At 34.6% G+C, this 26,968-nt stretch overlaps 1 protein-coding gene across 1 annotated transcript in view; it reads right to left on the bottom strand.

Moving 5' to 3' along the window:
- The window catches only part of LOC115211754, a 749,350-nt gene that overhangs the window by 621,057 nt on the left and 101,325 nt on the right, over positions 1–26,968 (bottom strand). The window contains exon 15 of the mRNA XM_036503111.1: positions 23,957–24,019. Within this exon, the coding sequence (XP_036359004.1) occupies positions 23,957–24,019 (63 nt within the window). The remainder of the gene's footprint in view (positions 1–23,956; positions 24,020–26,968) is intronic.

Here is a 26,968-nt window from a genome sequence, read left to right as displayed (position 1 = left end):
GGGGTGACTGATTGGTGAACTTAAAAGCATTCAATTAAAGAGTTTGATAATCAGGCCTTATATGTGTGTGTGTGTGTATGTGTGTACATATGTGTGTGTGTGTGTGTGTGTATATATCTGTGATCACTGTGACTGATCAGGCTATCAGATGTTGCTACACATTGCTGGTCACAATGCGCTTCGCATTGTTTTAGCCTTCAAATGACACTACCTTGCTAGCTAAGTGAGCAGGCCAACAGAAGAAAGAGTGAGAGAAAGTTGTGGTGAAAGAGTACAGCAGGGATTGCCACCACCCCCTGCTGGAGCCTAATGGAGCTTTAGGTGTTTTCGCTCAATAAACACTCACAACGCCCGGTCTGGGAATCGAAAGCGCGATCCTACAACTGTGAGTCCACTGCCCTAACCACTGGGCCATTGCGCCACCATGTATGTATATGTGTATATATATATATATATCTATATATATATATATATATATATATATATATATATATATATATATATATATATATTATATATATATATATATATAAAATATTATTAGAGACAAAACCTAATATTCCCTAATATTTATTATATATATATATATATATATATATGGATGAGTGTGCATGTGTGTCAAAATTGCAATGATATTTGATCAATAACTGATGAGGGACTGAGCATGTCTGCATCTATTATATTTCTCCTGATTGTTCATATCCTCCTTTGTCATCTCCCTGTGCCACGTTGTTATAACAGACAGAATGACAAATATAGATAGATAGATAATATACACATATTTTTTTTCTGTTCCTTCCTGAGCCATGCCTGGCTCATAAAGGCCAGTTTCTTGGTTTCATTGCCATATAGGTTCCCCACCTGGATGAGATGCTGGTCTGTCACATGTGACCTGCTAGATGCAGGAAGAAAGAGTGAGGGAAAGTCGTGGCAAAAGTGCCTGTGTGGTAAGTAGCTTGCTTATGAACCACAGGGTTCTGGGTTCAGTCCCACTGTGTGGCATCTTGGGCAAGTATCTTCTACTGTAGCCTTGGGCCGACCAAAGCCTTGTGAGTGGATTTGGTAGACGGAAACTGAAAGAAGCCCATCGTATATTTGAATATATATATGTATGTGTGTGTATGTTTGTGTGTCTGTGTTTGTCCCCAAAACATTGCTTGACAACCGATGCTGGTGTGTTTATGTCCCTGTAACTTAGCGGTTCAGCAAAAGAGACCAATAGAATAAGTACTAGGCTTACAAAGAATAAGTCCTGGGGTCGGTTTGCTTGACTAAAGGCGGTGCTCCAGCATGGCCACAGTCACATGACTGAAACAAGTAAAAGAGTAAAGAGAAGTTCACCATTACCTTCTGCCAAAGCTGCATGGAGCTTAGGTGTTTCACTCATAAACACAACACATATTGCCCGGTCTGAGATTCGAACCCACGGTCCCTCGACTGTGAATAAACTGCTCTAACCACTAGGCCATGTGCCTCCACACACACATATACTATTTTCCCTTTTTGTCCACTCTACCTTACCTTTTCTTACTACTGACCCTGTCTTATTTGTTCTTCCCTTTTAACCACATTTGTCTCCCGCCCCATTGTTGTCATTTCTGCTCTTTTATAACACTGTTATATATATATATATATATATATATATCACCTAACTGGCCATCGTGCCAGTGGCACGTAAAAGCACCCACTACACTCTCGGAGTGGTTGGCGTTAGGAAGGGCATCCAGTTGTAGAAACTCTGCCAGATCAGATTGGAGTCTGGTGCAGCTATCTGGTTCGCCAGACCTCAGTCAAATCGTCCAACTCATGCTAGCATGGAAAGCAGACATTGAACGATGATGATGATAATTATATATATATATATATATATAGATATATATATATATATATATATATTATATATATATATATATATATATATATATATATATATATATATATGTATATATATATATATATATATATATATATATATATATATCACCTAACTGGCCATCGTGCCAGTGGCACGTAAAAGCACCCACTACACTCTCGGAGTGGTTGGCGTTAGGAAGGGCAGCCAGCTGTAGAAACTCTGCCAGATCAGATTGGAGTCTGGTGCAGCTATCTGGTTCGCCAGACCTCAGTCAAATCGTCCAACTCATGCTAGCATGGAAAGCAGACATTGAACGATGATGATGATAATTATATATATATATATATCACCTAACTGGCCATCGTGCCAGTGGCACGTAAAAGCACCCACTACACTCTCGGAGTGGTTGGCGTTAGGAAGGGCATCCAGTTGTAGAAACTCTGCCAGATCAGATTGGAGTCTGGTGCAGCTATCTGGTTCGCCAGACCTCAGTCAAATCGTCCAACTCATGCTAGCATGGAAAGCAGACATTGAACGATGATGATGATAATTATATATATATATATTCCATTTTAGAATGGTTCCATTAGCTTTGGAAACCTAAGAGCCAGTCTTGGATTTTGGATATGTCTATACATTTATATATTCACTCAGCTATGATGTAGGAGTGGCACCAATTGATAACCAAACATATTACATACAGAGTAACCATCTTACACACACACACACATACAGACACACACATATACATATATGCTGACTCCAGACGCAATCACTCAGAATATGCCAATATGCACATGAAAGAATGCAAACACAAGTATTGATCAGAGTTATGTAAAATGTTAGCAAAATTTCTAAGTTTGAACAACATCTATTATTTACATACTAATATACCATTGCAAATGATGTTTATCCCTAATGTATAGCTTCAAACACTTTTTCATACAAACATACACTGATGCAAGATAAACGCATTCACATATATCGACGCAAATATGCATGCATATACATAGGCATAAACATATTGACTCTCATAATCTGAATATACACACATTCATAAACGCACATGTCCACACACATTTTTTTCTTATTAGTGCATACCTGTCTGCAAAACACTGCCAAAATAACGTAGACATTACAGTGTTTTGAATATAGTATTCTACAGAGATATCCATCATAAGCCAGCGTCAGAAAATGGAAATGAATTAATTAGTATGAGGAAAATGAACTTTTCTTTCTATCTTTCTGTTTTCTTTGGTTTTTTTTTTTTTTTCGGATGAAGAAGTGTCTATGAACTCTACTGACTCTCCAAGACTAGTGAGATCAATGATCAATGCAGCTAAGGTTCAGAATAAGACATCTGCAATCTGATATCTGAAGTAAAATGAGAAATGGTAGGGAATTCTAGAAGGGGCTAGTTCTGGAGAGTAATGTCTAGGAAGGTGCTAAATGCATAATCTTCTAGGCAGGAGGCCAATTCTCCTGACCCTTTAAGCACCTCTGAGACTAGCAGGAGGTAGAAAGAGAGAGAGAGGGACAGAGAAAAGCATATTCAAACCAGAAATCTTGTTTTAACTTTTCCAAAAAAGTAGTTTCCACTTAAGGTACTTAAGGTGAGAGCAACTTGGTTGTGTTAAATTGGGTGACAGACTAAGTCTACAACTCAGGAATGACAAGAGAAGAAACAGATGCATTTGACAGTTTTGAATTAAGAGTGTCTGAGACAGAGACCATTGTAGTAATGATAGAAAAAGCAGAGAGGTAAAATAACAAATCTGTGAGTTAGTGGTTGTTTGTTGAACAGTCATATGGTTATCTTATAATGATTTGCAGGATATTGATCTGTGTAGCAGTGAGCATGTGAACATCAATCCAATGTAGATATTACTATAACTTTGTCAACTCTTAGCACAGCAATGATGCTTGACAAGGAAGGACAAATGAAGCAATATAAAATTACAGATCTCAAGTTAGGTGGAAACATGGTATAGTCCTTTTTGCTACCATATTTCTGATGTAATAGGGTAGCAAATTAATTTTAAAAACAATGAAGACTGTAGTAAAATAGCTTTGTCACTTAAGCTAAATCTTGGAACATAAATTAACATGAAATATTGATAAAAGGTTTTAATTTAGACCACTTTAAAATTGAAAGTTTATATCATAGAACCAAGGCCAGTCAGAGATGAGTTGGTAACAAAAAGGTTAACCACTGTTATATTCATTTGGAATCATTAAATATTTCCCAACATTTCAACTTCATATTAAAATATTGCAAAATGGCTTACTTGTTTTTAAAATTTAATCCGGCAGTTTTGCAATACATCTATGACAACAATATCTTGGGAAATATCCTCGTTGATTTCTGTATTTGACATCTCATAAATTTAAAATTTTGTTGACTCCATGATTTTCTTTTATTTATTATCATAGTTTAGAGGATAGCTTGTTTTGTCAAAATTATGAATTACATGTTAAGATACTGATATACTCCAGTGTTGCTGTGTTGATCAATAGTCAAGAACATCGATATAATTTTATCTCACAACGATACTTTTTTAGTACATTCTTTTTTCAATGATTAGTAAGAAAGAAAAGTGCATGAGAGAAACTTGAGTTACTAATAAGAAATTAAATTTTAAATATTTATTCTAGTTTACAATGCAGAAACATACTTCAAGTGACAGAAGCAGAACAGCAATCAAAGACTTCATTATAAAACTTATGAATGTGAAAACACCTCCAGACAAAACATGAACATGATTTAAAAAAGAGAAATGTAAATTTTCCTAAAGCAAATTCAGTCAGATAAATATAGAGAAATTACCCTAAAAGCAAATTCTATCACTGATAAATAGAGAAATTGCCTGAGAAAATAGTAGGAAAGTTAATGTGGAGGTGTTTTGTATTCTGTGCTTTTAATTATATCAAAGGTGAACTGACTGACTGAAAAATGTTAATACATTGAGTCTCTCCAATTTAATGTTATTTAACCTCAAATAAAAATATCTTAATTATTATCTTTATAAGCTTAGCACCTGGATAAATGATAATATGTAGGAAATATAGTTTATTTTTTTATTTGTTTCAGTCATTAGACTGCAACCATGCAAAAAAAAAAAAGAAAGAAAAACCTGGTCTTAAAGAAGGTTTAAATATAATAATATTATAAGTTAATGAAAAAAACGTGGAAGAAATTGACATTCTAAGAGGATATATGCAAAGGAAAAAACCCCACAAAAGCTAGAAAGTTGGGTTAATTAACAATAATTTGCATTAAGCCTATTTATTTGACTCCTTCAGATGGAATCTATTTTAATGAGGAGTTCATTGTAACTAACAAATAAAACAAGTATTTACGTAATACACTACACAGCAAATAGCAGAATTAGTTCCATATAAGAGATTTAGTGTAAAATAATGTTCAGATGAAAACCTCTACAGTAAGCACACAATATCATTTTAACAAAAGTATTGCAATTTCAATGTTACTGGATTTTATCAGCTTGATATAACTATGACGTATATATATATATATATATATATAACTTGATATTACTATGAATATATTGTATATTCTCTGGTCAGAGAATAACCATTATATAGGTATCTGGTGGTTTTTCTTCTAAATTCGACAAGTGAATACAATTTCAATGATAAGGAAATACATCATACAGCAAATGGATTAGCTCTGCATAAGAATGTATATTTAGTCTTGCTATAAAATGATTTGTAGTGTATCTGATATCTTCACTGTTTGAGAAACACAATAAGAATGATCTTGTTTGATATTACAGCCATCTTTGGTTGGTTTGACCTTGTTGTGTCCACTGATCTGATTGGTTGGCATCTAGCGCGGTTTGTCTCCCTATTTATTTCACGCCAGAGTGAAAAGCAACCGATCACGACCTTTGGATAGGAGGCTTCGTTTGAGCTACCATAACTCTTTATAAGGCGCTTGTTTTCACTATTCTTCGTCTTTCAACTTTAGACTTTCTAAGGTCTAGTCACCAAACAACAAAAAGAACTCAGATTATTAACAATACTGAAACTGATGAACTCCATCAACGTTGAACAAGAAATACATTTGCTGGCAGACACATAAGCACGATATTGTGGGTTAAATACCCAAATTATTTTACTGAATAATTTAGTATCATTATTATCAAATGTTTTTTTAGACAGAGCTGGAGAGTGTCACTTTTGTAGGAAGTGATTTGTTTTACTTAAGATTATTTATTGGTTGCAATAAAAGGTAATTAAGATGAAAGTCTTTTTTATGTTCTGTTAATTATTTCATGACATTATTTTCTTCACTAACAACTATTGTTGGTCAATATTCTAATTTATTCCCTTTCCTCTTCTCTACTGAAATGTAAAAATTCAAAGGATAGAGAAAACATTTGAAATCTTTATAACTACATCAATAATTTTATATAAAATCTATGCCATTTCTTTAAAATGCTTCAATATTAAAATAAAAGCTGTATGCAAGAAAGGTCTTTTTTATCTCTGTTCTTGTTGACCAAATGAACATGCAGGGTTTGAAGCTTAAATCAGACACTAAAGGCTCTTGCACATCTATTATAGTGAGCTGTAAAACTTTGCTGAGATCACTGATACTGCATGTAAACAGAAACTTCTTGAGATGCTTAAAATGAAGATGGTACTGATGGGAGTGGATCTTGTTCTTAAAACCAATAGAATCAAGGGATGTGTTTCATTCTTATTAGATATTCTCAGTGAAGTAGAAAATCAAACAACTTTTGTTCTTTAATTAAGGCCAACATGCAAATGATATGAAAATAATTGATCAAATAATTAAAGGTAAACTAACATATACAATATGAACATCATTATTAAACATAAGGAAAAATCATTATAATGATTACTATCACTGCTGTCATCTGTTGCTGAAAAATCCATTCCCAATATTTAGTCATTCAAATGTTCTTTAAATGAAAGAACTTTGTGATCTGTGATGTTTCTGCTGGCAGAAGTTGCTAAATATGATATAATCAATCCTATGATGTAGTGATTCTGTCTTGAAAATAAAAGCAGTTGTTTTTTTATGAGTAGCTACAAAAAAGTTGCTACACTATCACACATGGCAGGTACTGTTGGCATAGTGCTAAAGTATGATTTTTCCCTACAATGATAAATTATACAATGCTGCTAATGTTTCATTGATGTTGTTTGAAGCATAAATCGAATCAGGCTTTTTCTTTCTTTTGTTTTATTTTTCCAAAGGACATGTCAACTAGAAGACATTCAAAAATTTTTTACATGATTTTTTAACAATTACAAATGAGGCATTTAGTAACAGACCGTTGTAAGTGCCACAACTTAAAAACCTAAGAAAACACAGTCAAAGTTTTGTGACTTTCAGAATGCGATATTTTGGCAAGGAATGAAGTTGGGAAACTGGTTTTGGTCTTAAAATGATTGTGAAGACCTCCTCTAATTCAACCAATGAAAAATTATTTATTTATGTATGCATCTGAAAGATGAAACAATGATTGTGTATTTCTCATTTTGTAGAATATACTGGTACTACAAAAAGGTGTATCACTTTGCATATTTTAGCCATAATACCTAGAAAAACGTAGAGACCCACCAAAGGTATTGTTTGTGTTTTAATATACTAAGGTATGTATCTTTAAAAGGTAAGACAAGATAGTTAGATAATAGCTCATTATCGTTATGGTGGTAATGAGGAATATTAGAACATGAGCCATAACACCTCGGAAAACAATACAGGAGCCACACTAAAGTTATTGATTGAGCGTGCTTATGATGGTGTGTTGCTATACTCTCTGGTGTGAGTTTAGGAGATTTGGGGTGGGTTTGGGTTGTATCAATAGCATCAAGGTACAACTTTTTTCAGCTGGATTTTCAGTCTTATTGCAAGCCTCATTAGTTCTTCCTCCCAACTATTTTGGGTTCTAGACATCGAGACAAAGAAAATAATTTACTGACCTCAAAAATGGCTGACATGTTTTTTAGGATAGCTCTATTCAATGTTCTCCACATTGACAAACTGCTTCCTACACTAATAGTAAGTTGGTGCTAATATTTTTAATGTAGTGAGCTAAGAAATTTGATTAATTGAATTAATGCTTTTTGTAAGAAGTGGGTGAAATCATTACCTTAATGATTAATTCTGGTCAAGAAAAGCAGGGTGAGACAACCACAAAGTTTAAATTAATTAAAGTTTAAATGTAGTGAATAATAGGTTTGATCTTGAATAACACAGTGACAAGTCCAAACATGTTTTGGTCTTATTAAATCATATCTGCAAAATATAGTGTAACCATTATCGACTGCCAAATCTTAAAATGACTACAAATAGTACAAAATCATGTTTAATGAAGTTCCCGATATAGTATAAGAAGTGACTAGATATGGTCAACTTTGGTAACAAATTTCGCAGTATGTGCTTGGTATTATTTTAAGAATGAAAAAGATAACAATCTAAACAAAATGATGAATTCTCTGTGCCTTCAAAAGGCTATTCATTTCCATATTGAATGTACAGTGTGCAATGTCAATGCTTACTCCCAGAAGTGAATAGCCTACATGTAACAACTTAAAATTTATGATTACAAACTGTATCACTGAGTTAATGTTGCAGCTATTATTCACACTAAAGCACTAATGCAATTAGCTTTGCTAAAACAGTTACCATAATGAAACGAATAAAATAAGTTAGCTACATTTGAGAATGTTTAAAAGCAAGACTAGCGAAATGGATTCCACTAATTATTACCAATCATAACAGATATCTATTTGAATAGTGGATTAAGATGGTAATTAAAATACATCTAGCTGGGATCAATAAATTGCTAACAGAGTCATTATAAATTAGATTCTATGTAAAGAAAAGTGCTCTAAGAAAAAGAGTAATAAAAACTTTCTCATGAATAGTCTCTATTACTACACTTGTTTATAACAAAGGAAATTTCGTTTCTCATGGATACCTTGAAGTGATGTATTATAGATTTCTACTTAATTATAAGGTACACTATTCAAATGTATAGCACATTCGAGGCAGTATTTAAATGTAAAGTAACATTTAGTGAGAATAAAGAAAGATTAATCTGAAAGAAAAATATTAATGTATGTTAAAGTGTGAAAGACAGTAAAAATATTGTTATTGATAGCATTGAGTATTTTGATGAATACAGGTAGGAAGTGAATTCCCAGGGAACAAAATAATGTAATTAGGTTTTGTCAATTGAAGCCACTTCCCTTCACTTAAACTACTAATACATTCGAGAAAGGTATAAATGCCATAATAATCTCTTCTATTGTTTGTTCTTTGTGGACTTGGATTTACGTAAGAAACCAATGCAATTAGTATGTTTTAATGTATTAAAATTGAAAGAACTAAACACAAGGTCACCTCTAAATTCCCACAAAACGTCTTATTTACTTATCAGCTTGAGATCAGATAAAGAATTTTGGGATCTTTTCGATTAGAACGGCAGTTTTTTAATATAATTCCCACGTAACTAAACACCTTTAAACTTCGTATACTGGTAGAATGTGTTTATAAAACGTATTTTTCTCTTGGCTTATTTGATAAAATTCTATAGTTTGTAAGATATTTGTTTTTTTTTCTTAAATTTCTGCAATTTCAACCAATCAATGACGTCTATTGAGATGAAAACATTCTGTGCCGTATGAATGTGTCCCTCGTTTAAGAAACAGATTGGGTTAATTTACATTTCTGAAGAAAAAAAGATACCCTTCTCCCCACCCCTTACCCTAAAACAGATTGAAATGCAATAGATCGATACTAGGGTCATAATTATGGGTGACAATTTCATATGTAACCGCTAGAAAAAACTGCCGTTCAAACCGAAAAGATCCAAATTTTGTTACCATTAAAGCAAGTCGCTAATTATGGAGATATATAAAATTTATGAATTTGGTTAATTGCTCTATATTAAAAACCCCTTAAGACAAAATAAAAAAAAGATTGTTCATAAGTTTAGAACCAGCTGAAGCACATAGATGTTACAACACACTACCTTATAACAAGTAGAGATTAAACTATCAAAACATGTTGAGTTTTATTAAATCACATACAAGCGAAAGATAGCATTTGGAAAACATTTACCTTGACTGACAGTAATTTACCTCAAAAGTTTTGCTAAGAAAAATAATGTTTACATATTTTGGAAAACACTAGATATCGTTTTAAAGAACAAGATGACAAAACTAATTACCATCTTGCTTCAATGATTGAATCACTGAGATAAACATTGATTGCTTTCTGTGATAACAACTTAAAGCTTAGTGTTTATTAATATGGTTTAAAAACTCCTTAAAACATAAGACTAAGTCAATAAAATGGAAATCTCTAAAGAATTCTCAAATATTGACCTTAACTCTCAAATCAATAACTGATAAATTAATTCTATTATTTCCTACAGGATTCATTGTATTTCAACAAACGAAAAAATTATTTTTTCAAACAGAAATATTTGTACATGAAATTATAGAATAAATATTTATACAATTTTTTGCCACATAATCTATCTCATCTAACATCGATTTAAAGAAAACAGCTTTATCTCTTCTTGACTGCTAATATAACATTGTGTCTTCTCTGTAATAGAAATTCTTGTTTAGAAAATATATTTTATATCATTTTCTTTTCACTTTACTCTGTTAGCATGGGTTTCACAGATTTTCTGAAGCAATGCATTACATTCAGATGTTCTTTCTAGCACAAAGGTTTTTTTAATTACAGAGTACATCTGAAACAAGGATATATTTCAAGGTCATGATTGATGGCTATTTTGATATTGGCTCTTTCAAAATTAGAAATCTTAAATATACAGCTGAGATTTGTAGCTTGCTTACCAATCACATGGTTCCGAGTTCAGTCCCACTGTGTGGCACCTTGGGCAAGTGTCTTCTACTATAGCCTCGGCCGACCAAAGCCTTGTGAGTGGATTTGGTGGACTGAAACTGAAGGAAGCCCACCATATATATGTATGTATATATATATTATATATATATATATATATATATATATATATATATATATATATATATGTATGTATGTATATGTATATATGTATGTATGTATATGTTTGTGTGTCTGTGTTTGTCCCCCAAACCGATATTGGTGTGTTACATCCCCATAACTTAGCAGTTCGGCAAAAGAGACTGATAGAATAAATACTAGGCTTACAAAGAATAAGTCCTGGGGTCAATTTGCTCGACTAAATGGCGGTGCTCCAGCTTGGCCACAGTCAAATGACTGAAACATGTAAAAGAGTAAAAGAGACTGTCTCAGTCTAAAATCACGATCTAATATATTTCCATAAAAGGAACAGAATTACTATAAAATGTATTAACACCTACATGAATCTATCTACATTGGTTGACTTATTTATGGCTGAAGCAGTAACTTCAGAGGAAGCATACAAGTTTTCCTGCCACATAGACTCTAGAATCTTCTGGGCTAACAGTTACTTAATGGCAAGCTAATTCAAATTAGAGTGAGCTATTTCATGATTTGTACAGGTTGGTAAATTTTTTCCTGTGGTAATCTCTCATCTTTCTTGCCTATTCACAAGACTTAACTGGTTGTGTCAACCAATGACTATTTATGCAGTTATTTATATGCTCTGTACCACTTTCACAATATTAATTTATTGAAGGCACCTCTATAAACTTAGCAAGACATAAATAAATCATTTGAAAACTCAGACAAATCTTAGTGTGGTTATTTTCAAAACACACAACCTACTTGACACTGAGAAGAGCTAAAAAAATATTAAAACAAGATAGACCACAAACTACACCAAAATATCAACGTTATTTAAAAAACAAAATTAAATCATTTTTCTTCGTGATAAGATTAATTAGATAACAAAATATCTAAGCAAATACTGACAGGACATCAGCTGCATCATTTAGTATCATTTTTGCACACAACCAGTAAGCCTGCAGATCCAGACATAAAAATTCAGTTCTCTTAAATGATTCAGTGAAACTTATTTCTATTTCTGAGCATTGATTGATTGAGGCAAGTAGATTATATTTTTTTGTTCAGATGCAAAATACATGATATTTTCTGAATTAGTCTAATTCATTAATTCTTTCACCTAGCAGGTTTCTACTGAATGCTTCCTCTCAGGCAAGCGCTAACCAGCTAGATATGTAACCATCAAATTTCAGTTCATTGACTGACTGAATATTTTGTTTCTCATGAATAAGTCTTCATGCTGTGAGATAGCTTGACTACTAACTGAAACGTAGTGTGTAGGTTTGGTATCAATTCCATTTCACAGTTGATTGATTCATATTACAAAAATGCATCCAACAGTAAAACATTGACTTCTAAATCATTCAGTACATACAGGTGAGAAACTATTCAACATATGCTAGCGTAGCTTAGAATGTTGGAACACGTTAATATTATTTGTCTCAAATATATCATCATCATCAACATCACCATCATCAACATCATCATCGTCATCGTCATCATCAACATCATTATCGTCGTCGTCATCATCATCATCATCATCCTCATCATCATCGTCATCATCATCGTCATCATCATTGTCATTGTCATTATCATCATCATCGTCATCATCATCATCAACATCATTGTCATCATCGTCATCATCATCAACATCATCATCGTCATCATCATCATCAACATCGTCGTCATCGTCATCATCATCATCATCATTGTCATCGTCATCATCATCATCATCATCATCATCATCATCGTCATCAACATCATCATCGTTGTCATCATCAACAACAATATCTCTTAATGTCTATCTTCAATTCTGATGTAAGTTTGGTGGTTTGACAGAATCTGATGAGTTTAAGGACTACATCGTGCTGCACTGTTTGTTTCAGCATGTCTCTATGGTTTGATTCCCTCCCAAATGACAACCTCTTTACAGAAAGTACTGGGAGCTTTCATTTGTGGGCACCAGCACTACTGAAGCTGCCACGAATCTTGCAATACGTCACCTGTGACCTCAGCCATCCAAGGACTTATAAAAGGTCTTTGCCATTCCTAACAAGCAGGTTAGTTGTATGTATTCTATGTGCCTTTGCAAGCCAAACTTTTCTATCCACTCCTTCAGCTTATTATAATTATTATTATTATTATTATTATTATTGAGTCAGAAAACAGTGCATGCCATCATGACTACTCGTTCAATACGGGTACACCAAGCACATGCATCATAACCATATGTGCGCAACATGTTGATCTCATATCAAGATAAATAGCACATGACCTTGCAGGTGGGGCCCAGTTAGAATTTTCTTCTGGTCGAGTAACCCATCCTGCTCAAAAGGTCCCTGAATAAGGGTTGTTTAAGGATGTTGAACGAAACACCCATGTTTCCAGGGGTGAATTATCCAAACCCCCAAAGAATTCTTCTCAACACATGACTATGATGCTCCCGTACTGCTTCTGCTCATGATCAGCGATGCACATATTGTCAGCCATTAAGAGACATGCTCAACTGGTTAAGGTCAAACAACTGACAAACAAATCTGTGGTATTGAGCAAAATATTTGCTGTAGCCCATCTTTTATACCAAGGCAAAACAATGTATATGATAACACTTCCAATCAGTTAAGATGAGGAACCATGAGAGCCACTGCCTGGTACTACATCAGGGCATTCATCATCATCATCATCGTTTAGCGTCTGCTTTCCATGCTAGCATGGGTTGGACGGTTCAACTGGGGTCTGGGAAGCCAGAAAGCTGCACCAGGCCCAGTCTGATCTGGCAATGTTTCTACGGCTGGATGCCCTTCCTAACGCCAACCACCCGCCATGAGTGTAGTGGGTGCTTTTTACATGCCACCGGCACAGGTGCCAGACGAGGCTGGCAAATGGCCACGATCAGATGATGCTTTTTACGTGCCACCGGCATTATTATTGTTATTATTATTATTATTATTATTATTATTATTATTATTATTATATTATTATTATGTGAAAACTCACAGCTTATTTTGCTGGCTATGATGGAAAGTATCAGTTTTCCACAGCTAGCAGACTAAGGTGACACTGGTCATGCTTCAAGAACCATGTGAAGAATTCTTGCAGTTCCAAGCAATGCTGATTTTTGTAGGTGTTCTGCCTTCACACTTGCACCAATCTTTTTCAGCCATGCTGGTAGTTGGGTGCTGATACCATTTACTGTTGGTATCACATCTACTCTTCTCATTGACCACAACTTTTCTATTTCCTGCTTCAAATCATCATAGTTGTTTATTTTTACTTCTTTCCTATTGATCCTGTTGTCACCGGGGCATACTATGTCAATTAATATGCATGTTCTTTCTTTTTTATTCACCACAACAATGTCTGGTTGGGTGATTGCACTGGATCATTGCATCCCACAGGATTTTGCAATTCTCATTTTCGGTGACGCCTTCTGTAGTATTCTCATACCACGTCTTATATATATATATATATATATATATATATATATATATATATGTGGGCAATATATATATATATATATATATATATTGCCCACAGGGGGTTAAACATAGAGGGGACAAACGAGGACAAATGGATTAAGTCGATTAATCAATCCCAGGGAATAACTGGTACTTAATTTATCAACCCCGAAAGGATGAAAGGCAAAGTCGACCTTGGTGGAATTTGAACTCAGATCGTAGCGGCAGACGAAATGCTGCTAAGTATTTCGCCCGGCGTGCTAACGTTTCTGCCAGCTCGCCGCCTTCTAAAAATAATCTGTCAGAAGTGGAAATGAATTGCACAATATCGGATTTAACAAGTGTGGTTTAACTATTACTTAATACATCGCTAAATACATAAGAGTTCTGAGTGGTTTTTTACAACATTCTACTTGAAGATGCATAATGAAAGCAAAGGGCTATTGTGAACAGACAAAAAGCAGGATGATGATGAATGATTTTGGGGACTTGAAAAACAACTTGAGTTGAAAAAAAAAAAAAAAAAAACAATCTAAATGGACATGAGAGATATTGGCTTCTGTATTTTACTAGCACTTAGTTTGAAATATATGGAAATATGTAATTGTGTAAAGCTGTTTTACTTGTGCCAGCCCTGAAAAATCAGATATGATTATAGTGAAAATGATGATGAATATGATGATATTGTTGTTGTTGGTGGTGGTAGTGGTGGTGGTGGCACTAGCAGCGGCGGAGGTGATGTTAATAGTTGTGGAGGAGGCAATAATTACGATGATTACAGTGTGCTGATTCTGACAATGAGGATAGCTTAATCATCAATCTCTTCTGATTGATTGGATATTTTGACTCCTAAGACACATGAGCTTTTGAATGCTGAGAGTTCTCTCTCTCTCTCTCTCTCACCTTCATGGTGATATGCACATGCTCACAAAGTCATATAAAGTTATCTGAGAGAGGTGTGTCTTCACAGTCACCATATGAATTCAAATGGATGGCAAACAGCTCTGAGTTCACCCGTACATCTTTCTAATGAACCATTCAACAAAATGTCAGAGCAATTTTTAAAACGTCAATTTAATCTAATATTTCTGATTTGAAATCTCTATCAATATTTTTAAACTCTGTCTTTGCCTGTCAGTCTGTCTCTTTGTCTGTCTCTCTCTTTCTTGCTTCCTGAACCAGTCCTCCCCTTACATCCCAGTTTCTCACTTAACAACATAGGAGATGGTGCTATTAGTCTATAAGCCACATTTGGGTTCAGCAGTCAACATGATAATTATCCCCTTGTTAATTAAATACACCCCCACCACCTTACACCATGGTAACAGCCTGAGTTTCCTGCTAACTAAACACACCTACACTTAGTGCCATGGTGACAATGTGAGGCCACCACAGTAGGATCTCTGTCTTAACATAACACAGAGAACCTAAATAGAAAAGGTATTGCTCTGGAGGATGGCAACTGAAATGCACTGGAGGAGCTATTCTGACTCAAGGGGCTTACACTTGCAGATAGCCATCTCTGTCATGACTGCAGTGGGCAGGGATATGGTCTGAGGGCTGAGAACGTTGGAGGTCTTCATCGCCACAGGCTTGACCAGTACTTTGGAGAGTTTGCTTTTCTCAGCCTGACAAGCATCAGGCTGGAAGCTGAACACACCAAGTTGCCACTGGAGAAAGTGTCAGAACATGTGGTATCCCAGATGAGGGGGCAGGCCTACCACCACGGAATAGGAAATTGTCACACAATCAAGCCTTTTACTGTACCCTCAGTCTAGCTCCACTAGTTCAACCCCATTTTCCTCCGCAGGAAATAGCTGATAAAAGCTCTTAGCCTAGTGACAACAAAAGTGCTTGGTATTACAGGAGAATAACTCTGAATAAGAACTGACACAGGGAAGAGTGACGACCTTTAGACGTCCTTATATGGGACAATCTCTCTAATGCTAGTGGCATAGCAAAATGTATTCCACACACCCTCTAAAATGCACATCAATTTACTCTTTTACTCTTTTAATTGTTTCAGCATGGCCACAGTCAAATGACTGAAACAAGGAAAGTAAAATCATATCCACTTGCATGACATAGTTGTCAGAAATAGTAATATTGGAAAGGTTGATAGTCATAATGTCAACACCATTTAAAGCAGTCCAACTATATGCAAGAAACACAAAGATACTGACATAGACAAGCTGATAGTTTTCATCAGTTTTGTATAAAATCTAAAAATGGGAAGAAAATACTCTTTACATGGATAAACTAGAAAAGATGACCTGGGGTTTTAATATAAAATCAATAATCTTATGGAAAAAGGAAACTTTTCAGAGAAGCCAGGTGTTGGATTTGTAACTTTAGGTGGATTTGTTATATGACAAAAAACCAAGAATTTCATAACACACACATTTTTTTGGTTGATAAAGAATATACATTGTTCTTTGTTCCTTCTTGAGCCATGCCTGGTTCATAATGGCTGGTTTTCTGGTTTCCTTGGCATATAGGTTCCCCACCTGGATGGGACACCAGTCTGTTGCAGGTGAGCTGCAAGATGCAGGAGGAAAGAGTGAGAGAAAGTTGTGGCGAAAGAACCAGCAGAAGTTCGCCATTACCTTCTGCCGGAGCTGCGTGGCGCTTTAGGTGTTTCGCTCATAAACACACACATTGCCGGGTCTGAGATTCGAACCCGCGATCTCTCGACCGTGAATCCGCTGCTCTAACCACTAGGCCATATGCCTCCACAAAGAATATACATAGTAAACTCTAAATCATTTACGTTGAGTTACCAGATAATATTGATCATGAGTTGTTGAAAACTACACACTTTCATATATGTTGACCCTTCTGAAATTTCAATTGCAATTATCTATGCATAATTAATAGAAAATATACTACAACTTATTATTGCTCTTTCCTGTTTGAAATACAAACTGATTATAATGAATATGTAATGGCCTATGAAACAATAAATCCATCAAACAGCATTGATAGATTTTGTTATGCAGTTGCATCAGTTAAATTATAACCATTTGAATGAAGGTTTGAATATCAATGGATGGCAAATATCCTGTGAGAGAATGAGGTTGATGGAAACTGTGCAGAAACCCATGTGTGTGTGTGTTTGTATGTATGACTGTGTGCATATGTGTGTATAAAGATGTTAGTGGGAAAACTGAAAATCTGGTGTATTCTTTAAATGAAGCCTTTTGGAATATATGTTGTACACTAAATTACTGAGACACCCTTGGCACTCTAACCTTCAGAAATGCAGAGAACCACCGGTGGTTGATGTACTAGGGACTTGTAACCACTGACACTATTGTTCACCAAATGTAATCTCTCTCTATATATAATTGGCAAAATGTCTGTCTGTGTGTGCATGTCCTTTATACAAATCCACAATTTTTCTGTTAGAGGGCTCACACTTTCTATGGTCATTCAAAACCGTCCAAGGGTGGTCGCACACATCTTTACATTTCCCCAGTCACCCCGCAAAGCCATTAAAAAATCAATAGAGGTGACTTTTTTGTGAATTTTCTATCCAAAACCCAATCAAAATGCCCGAAACTTGATATGCCAATTGAATGCCAGCTAGCTGTATGTGATTGGTCAGAGATTTGGACAGTACTTGTGTGTATGTGTGCACGCATGCAGCTGTATATGTATGCACTAGCACTGCCGGGTCATAGTGCTAATTTTAAATATATGAATACTGAAAATCCCATGAGAGAGGATTTGAAACACACAGATGCAGTCGAACCCCGGGTTACAAATTTAATTCATTCCTGAAGGCCATTCATCACCTAAAATGTCTGTAAATCAAAACTATTTTCCTCATAGGAAATTCAAAAGAAGGCAAAGTGAATTCGAGCAAGGCCATGCACTGAATGAAAGCTAGACAGTAACTGACATTTTCCCACTCATATTACCAGCTGTTATTGCCGGCTTGTATGTTCCTTACTCAAGACACCATTCATCACTTGAGATGTTTTCCGTTTGAAAAATTGTTCATAAACTGATTTGTTTGAGATGAGAACACAGGTTCCACTGTAAAAGTTATGAGATCACAAACTATTCATAGATAGTCACTTATAATCTTTCTTGAGCGGCTGTGTGGTAAGTAGCTTGCTTACCAACCACATGGTTCCGGATTCAGTCCCACTGCGAACCTTGGGCAAGTGTCTTCTACTATAACTTCGGGCCGACCAAAGCCTTGTGAGTGGATTTGGTAGGCAGAAACTGAAAGAAGCCCATTGTATATGTGTGTGTGTGTGTGTGTGTGCGTGGTGTGTGTGTTTGTGTGTCTGTTTATGTCCCCCCAACATCGCTTGACAACTGATGCTGGTGTGTTTACGTCCTCATAACTTAGCAGTTTGGCAAAAGGGACTGATAAAATAAGTGATAGGCTTACAAAGAATAAGTCCTGGGGTCAATTTGCTCGACTAAAGGTGGTGCTCCAGCATGACCACAGTCAAATGACTGAAACAAATAAAAGAGTAAATGACTTGAAAGTATAAAGAGACCCTTGACATAACAGTTTTTAGACAAAGAAACAATAAACTAACAGGAAATGAATTAAGATCCTTCCAACTTTTTCAATAGATTGATTTGTAATATAAGCATAAGGGCTACACGTTTCCGGGAAGGTTATAGCTGATTAAACTAAGACCTAGTATTTGTTTGTGACCTGAGAATGGACAGCAGAATTGCCCTCTCTAAGATTTGAATTAAGAATATAAAGAGCTACATGACATTTCGTTTGATGCCTTAATTCTGTCAATCAATTATATATCCATATACTAGCAGTATTGCCTGGCATTACTCGGTTTGTTTTCGACCGTTTAGAACTGGAATTTTTGAAAAGTAACGTGTTATTCTCTTTAAGTGAAAAGTAGCTTGTTATTCTCTTTAAGTGAAATTTTTCTGGTTGAAATACACTGAAAAATGGCGATACAGCAGTAAAAAAATCGTAAAAAATAGGGATTTTCATAGAAAAAAAGCATCTTTTTGACGTAAATAACTTTTGGTGTTAACATGGTCCGATTTGAACTTTTTCTTCTATGGAAGGAAGAGCAAGCCTTCTTCTATCATACTCTCAATTTTGGTCAACTTGTGCCGCAGGATCTTGGAGGAGATAGCGTTAGTTGAAGGCTACCAAACCTGCCATACATAGACAACTTCAGCTTTATATATATATAAATATATGAATATACAAGCAGAGTATATTTAACTTTACTTCATCTTGACAATATTTTCATAATGTATTTCACAGCAAAAATTGTTGCACAATAAATAAGTAAGCAGCCTGCAAATACATCAATTGCATTATTCCTTATATTTTGAGCTAGAATTCTTTTACTCTTTTACTTGTTTCAGTCATTTGACCATGGCCATGCTGGAGCACCGCCTTTAGTCGATCGAGGAAATCTACCCCAAGACTTATTCTTTGTAAGCTTAGTACTTATTCTATCGGTCTCTTTTTGCTGAACCGCTAAGTTACAGGGCACGTAAACACACCAGCATTGTCAAACGATGTTGGGAAGACAAACACACAAACATATACACACACACATACATACATAAATACATACATACATATATATATATATATATATTATATATATATATATATAATATATATATATATATATATATATATACATATATGTACGTATATATATACAAACACACAAACATATACACACACATACATACATACATACATACATACACACACACACACACACATATATATATATATATATATATATATATATATACGATGGCTTCTTTCAGTTTCCGTCTACCAAATCCAATTACAAAGCTTTGGTCGGCCTGAGACTATAGTAGAAGACACTTGCCCAATGTGCCACGCAGTGGGACTGAACCTGGAACCATGTGGTTCGTAAGCAAACTACTTACCACACAGCCACTCCTGTATTTATCCTGATGAATTTTTTTAAAGGAGAAATTTGATTTTTTTCTTCATTTTACTGCTGTTAAAAAATATAACTATGAATAATAGCAATTAGTATACAGTAGTACTATTATAATTCTGGATATTACTAAGATTACATCTCTATGATTTGATAAGCTGTTACATTTCCACTATACAGTTCTTGTCATGATAAGAAGGTGTACTTAGTATCAGACTGGGTTTATGAAATACCAGCCTTAGTTGAGAAATAGTTTACAACTTTTAATTCAGTTTGATGTTATGAATGCTGTTAGAAATAAGACACTTGTTGATGGCTGGAGTTTAAACCAATTGAAACAGTGAAGATGTAAATATTTTGAAATGTTATACCTGCATAGATGAGGTTAATTGTCTGATAACCTGTAGTAATTTTATTAATAGTAACCTATCTCAAGCATTTAGACATTTAATCAATATAAGCACTTTCTCCATTTGCAAAATGAGTTTGAACATTATATTTAGAAGATTGGGATGTAAAGTATTAGTAAACTAAAAATAGTATTTATGTTATAAAATTACTTATAAGTTTAACTGTAATGCTTTCAGAATAAATATACTAGTGTTGCAGGAAAAATTAACAGAAAGTTTATATTTAATAACATGACTACATTTGATAAAAATAATTTTTTTAATCTCTCACTTAATACGATACAAGTGGAGGCTCATGGCCTAGTGGTTAGAGCAGTGGACTCGTAGTCAAGGGATTGCGGGTTTGAATCTCAGACCAGGCGATGTGTGTGTTTATGAGCAAAACACCTAAGTGAAACACCTAAGTTCTACACAGCTCCGGCAGAAGGTAATGCTGACTCTTTCGCCACAACTTTCTCTCACTCTTTCGTCCTTTATCTTGCAGCTCACCTGCGACAGACTGGCATCCTGTCCAGGTGGGAAACCTATACACCAAGGAAACTGAGAAACCGGCCCTTATGAGCCAGGCGTGGCTTGAGAAGGAACAAACAATAAGATACATCATTTTTTATGGTTAAAACCTTCACTGGCTGATAAAATGAAGATAGAAACATATCTTTAATGAGATTTTAATGAAATATCCCAATAGATGTGGCATACATAAAATGCTAAAATACTTAGCAGCTGATTTGATGGCAACCTTGTTAACTATTAAAAATTAATACTTTCAGTTTTGATTGCTCCAACTATGAAAACCTCTACGAAGCCCAATCTTAAATTACATTTCACTGTCTAAGAAAAAAGTAAAAGATGTATTGGGTAATTTAAGGTTAGATGATCATGGCTGGAACACCTGTAATCAGAGCTGAATTGGGGCAAGCAGTAACAACAATAAATTTTTCATATCAATATCAAATATTAAAAATTATAAGTCAATGATTTGACTACTGTAGAACCTAAAAAAATCCTAAAGATTAATCTATACCAAACATTTTAAATAATTTTCTTCGTTTCTTTTATCTTAGCCTTTTGGCAAAAGCCCACAGTTTGAAATGTTGAACTTCCCCGTACTTCTTCCTTGCAGCATAAAATTCATAACTGTTTACAATAATCCCTCAACTATAGTGGGTGTTATGTTCCCCAACTACCACGATAGGGGAAAATCCACGAAGTAGCAACAGTATTGTACTCTTTTACTTGTTTCAGTCATTTGACTGTGGCCATGCTGGAGCACCACCTTTAGTCCAGCAAATCGACCCAGGACTTATTCTTTGGAAGCCTAGTACTTATTCTATCAGTCTCTTTTGCCGAACTGCTAAGTTATGGGGACATAAACACACCAGCATCGGTTGTCAAGCAATGTTGGGGGAACAAACACAAACATAGACACACACACACACACACACCACACACACACACACACACACACACACACATATATATATATACATATATATGATGGGCTTCTTTCAGTTTCTGTCTACCAAAACCACTCAGAAGGCTTTGGTCAGCCTGAGGCTATAGTAGAAGACACTTGCCCAAGGTGCCACACAGTGGGACTGAACCCGGAACCATGTGGTTGGTAAGCAAGCTACTTACCACACAGCCACTCCTGCGCCTATATTGCATATTTTTTTATATTATACTGTATATTTTTTAATATTATTTTTATAATTTGTACATATTTAGTTTATTATAAATGCAGAACAACACCACAGAGGAATCGATGTAAGCTTAAATAATAAACTGCGATAGGTGAATAATGATATGGCGAGGGATTACTGTACTTCTGTTGGTTGTTGCAGTTTTTGTTGATTTTTTTTTTATGCTCCTGAAATCTTTTTGGATGGCTGAGTTTTAGATAAAAATGAATTATTTCTCTGAGTCCATAGAAATATACAATCAGTTCATAAAAGTAATATACTTCAACTGGTAGACTTTGCAGAAAGGTACTTTCTGCTATGCATAATGTATCATAGCTTATTTATTTTCATTTATTTATGCACCCTTTCTGAAACCTAGCCAGGCTCATGGGCCCGGTTTCCCAGTTTCTGTGGCATATGTGTTCCCCCCAGCTGGACGGGATGCTAGTCCATCGTAGCATTACCCAAGAAACAGGAAGAAAGAGTGAGAGAAAGTTGGGGTGAAAGAGTACAACAGGGGTTGGCATCCCCACCCCCCGCCAGAGCCTCATGGAGCTTTAGGTATTTTCGCTCAATAAACACACATATCGCCCGGTCTGGGGATTGAAACTGCCATCCTCCAACCGCAAGTCCGCTGGGCCATTGCGCCTAACCACTGGGTGCCCTAACCACTGGGCCATTGCACCTCCATGTATCATAGCTTAGGATATTGTTAAATTACAAGTAGTTACTATATTAAAAAAAAATATTTTATATATAATTTTCTAAGCATAACAATGAGATATTTTTTATTAGTTATCTAAAATATGCTAGAGTGTCCCTTTTAGGAATTCCTCACTAAAGTTTAAAACAACAAAGCATTTTAATATTTAAGTATTACACTTATAATTATGTTAGTTTTGTTTCTCTATAGGAGAGCAACTTTAATACGTTTTAGATAAGTTTTTGCAAATTTAGTTAATTGTAAGCTGTTGCAGCCACATAAAAAGCATCCAGTACATACTGTAAAAGGTTAGAATTTGGAAAGGCATTCAACCATAAAAATCATACCAAAGCAGACATTGGAACTTGTTGCAGCCTTCTGGTTTGACAAACTTTGGTTCCTGTCAGACCATCTCACTCATGCCAGCTTGGAAAACAAACATTAAATGATGATGAGGATGTCATACTTAATTGTGCAACTGGGATTTGTTTTCACCCAGAAGAAATGAAAATGCAACAATAACTGTAGTAGGCTAGAGTTAAGTTCTTCATTGCTTCACTGTCGTGATTATTCTCAAAAAGCAAGAGAAATAAGTTCACCATATCACTTAAAATCAACACATGCCAGTTGATTATATACATAGGTTCTAACTGTAATCCAGAATCAGTATTTTACTACAAATAAAGTTGCTTCGATAAAATAAACAGGAATTATTACTGAAAACATGCTTTGTTAGTAACACAAGTTAATATGGGAAATCTAGTCATTATAAGCATTAGGATTCAAAATCAAAATTTAAATACCCTTGCAAGTTTCAATTCCAAAACCATATCATAGTAAGTGTTAAAAGTCGATGGGTTAGTTATGAAATAGCAGGATTCATAAGAGAAGAGATGAAACTAAAAACTAACCTCAGTCTTCTTTGTAATTGCATTTCTTGAGATATAAAATCCAGCCGCTTTGCTGAATTTGACCTGTGAACACATCAACTGAAACTATAGCTACTATTTACAAAGTATTTGGTCCATGATTAATGGAGGAGATTATAATCTGAAGTATTTAGAATATTACATATGAAAAGTAGAATGAGAATTAACTATGAACCTTTACTATCAATGAAACTTTGTGAGAAAGTTTGTAGAAAGTTAAAGCAGAATTGTTAGCATGCTGGGCAAAATTCTTAGCAGCAAAAATCTTTACGTTCTGAGTTCAAATTCTGCCAGAGTCTACTTTGCCTTTCATCCTTTCAGGGTCAATAAAATAAGTACCAGTTGATCACTGTAATCAACTTAAACCCTCCCGCTAAAATTGCAGGTTTTGTGCTAAAATTTGAAACCAATAATATGTAACTGTTACACAGATTTCAAGAGAATCAAAACCAGTTCATCCCATTACAAAAATGACCCTGCATTGTTCTAATGGTGTCAATTGGCTTTGGAAATAAAGCTAAACTCAAAAATTATTCATCATCATCATCATCATCATCGTTTAACGTCCGCTTTCCATGCTAGCATGGGTTGGACGAATGACTGAGGTCTGGCGAACAAGATGGCTGCACCAGACCCCAATCTGATCTGGCAGAGTTTCCACAGCTGGATGCCCTTCCTAACACCAACCACTCTGAGAGTGTAGTGGGTGCCTTTTACGTGCCTTATTGTTTGGAGTAAATTCATATTTATGGAGAGACCCAATAAATTATTTGATAGGTATAAAATATGACAGAAGTAGGATTATAGTAAAGGAGAAAAGATAAATTACTCAGTAATTCAAAACAATATTGCAGCAATCATTGGAATATGAAATATTTGTCACTCGCTCATTCAAGGTCAGCTTATTTCTGCCATAGCATTAGAGCAGTTTTTCTCAACATTTTTACCCTAGCGTAACCCTTAAAATAAATTACATGTCTCAAGGAACCCTTGTACAAAAAAAAAATGATATACCATATCTTTCATATTTTTTCATTGTAGTTCATGCGGTAAATATCACACACATATATATATATATATATATATATAATATTATAATATTACAATAACTAATATTACAAATAACTAATAATATGTTGTGCATGTATAGTAATATTACGATCATGAAATTAGCATTAGCTTATCTCACACTTTCTCGGGGAACCCCTAGGAATGTATTGCAGAACCTTAGGGTTCCACGGAACCCCAGTTGGGAAACGCCGCATTAGAATATGTCTGTATTATGAAACACTTTATGGCAACTTCCTAATTCAGCATGAGATACAATTATGGTTTTGGTTAATTACCTTCATTTTTAGTTTGGGTGATGATGAGACAAGCTGATGATATTTAGTTCACTGCCTCAATATTGCAATATTCTTCTGAAGCTGATAAAATAAAACTCTACAATACACCAGGATTGTTTTAGTTGTCCCTTCTTTTAATAAATATTTCTAAGATGGAAATAATTATGAGTATAATAAAGCTTGTCAAGCCATTTCTAAAAACAACAAATTTTATCAACAAATTAGAGCAGACATCGGAACAACATGTAGGAACTGTTATTTCAAGAACTTGATTACTTTAAAATGTCAAGTAGCAAAAGCCAAAAAAAAAAAAACAACTGAACTGATTGGTCTTTTGTAAGGTTTCAGATTTTATAAAAACAAACTTAAGAGCTTTTAATTCTTTTATAACTTGCTAAAATGTGAAATGCTATAGTTGAATATTTCAGTTCTAAAAAAGCATAGTTTAAGGCAGTGGTTCCCAAACTTTTTCAGGCTGCTGCCCTCATAACACCCAGGCCACATTCCTAGTGCTCCCACTCCAAATAACCTTGACAAACACAGGACTCTTTCTGAAGCAAATTCAAAGCAACTGTATTTCATAAATAAAACTTAACCTAATGAACTCATTATTTTGTTGTTTTTACATGAATCACCACCTCATTATCACCTCAATTTTTGTATGAATCATTACTCTATTATCACGCCACTTTTCTTCAACACCCCTTTGGAAATTTCCACCCCCACTAGGGGATCAATACTGCCCACTTTGGGAACCACTTGTTTAAGATAATAAGACTAAAATTCTGAGGACAATACCCCTGATTATTATTACTTCTAGTTCTAATTCCTTATATCAACAAGTTTAGTGATTCAATAATCACTGAATAGTGAATATTGATTCACTAAGTAACTATATTTACCTACATATGTAACTATATACATCATAGCAAATTTATTGGTGTAAGGAATTAGACTTGGAACCAATAGTTTATGCTTCATGAGTAAAGTTAGAGAAAACCTTAAACATGTCCACAATCATCCCTTGTATTTTAGTTAAAATTACATTATGTTTGGCTAATATCAGCATTTTCCTCTCTGCATATTATTTCTAGTTAGCTTTTTGACGGTTTCTGCATTAAACATGGGAACACTAATCTTGCTAACAGCTTGAAAATTGCCTTGTAATGATGAATAATGTTATTTAATGGTAATTTTTTTTCCTGTTAATGCAAAATTCTTGGTTTAAAATTTGATTTGTATTAATCTCTATTTTACACATTTCTTGAGATTTCAATGAATCAAAATTTATCAAAATCTTGGAGTTACTTCAAAAAAAAAAAGAAAAAAAAGAAAAAAAGAAAAAAGAAAAGAAATCAATAAAATCAAGAAATCCTTTAAAACTACAAAAATTGCAAAAAACAGCATAATCCAAGAAATGAAAATGTTAGTAATAAATTAACTTAATTTAAGTATTTCTCATGGGTAGTCATAATTTGTGATTATGGTGATCACTGTTATGTGTAAACATTGGAATAATCAGTAGTCTTCACAAAATTATTCTTTAAAATATGAATAATCATATACACAAAACAGAAAAGTACAAACAAGGCAGCTTCTACATGTTCACTTGGACTACTAGAGATAGCAGTCAAATCTCAACCACTAT

The sequence above is a fragment of the Octopus sinensis genome, linkage group LG5 (genome assembly GCF_006345805.1).
Source record: "Octopus sinensis linkage group LG5, ASM634580v1, whole genome shotgun sequence".
Lineage (NCBI taxonomy): Eukaryota > Metazoa > Mollusca > Cephalopoda > Octopoda > Octopodidae > Octopus > Octopus sinensis.
This window is presented reverse-complemented; position numbering and strand designations above follow the sequence as displayed.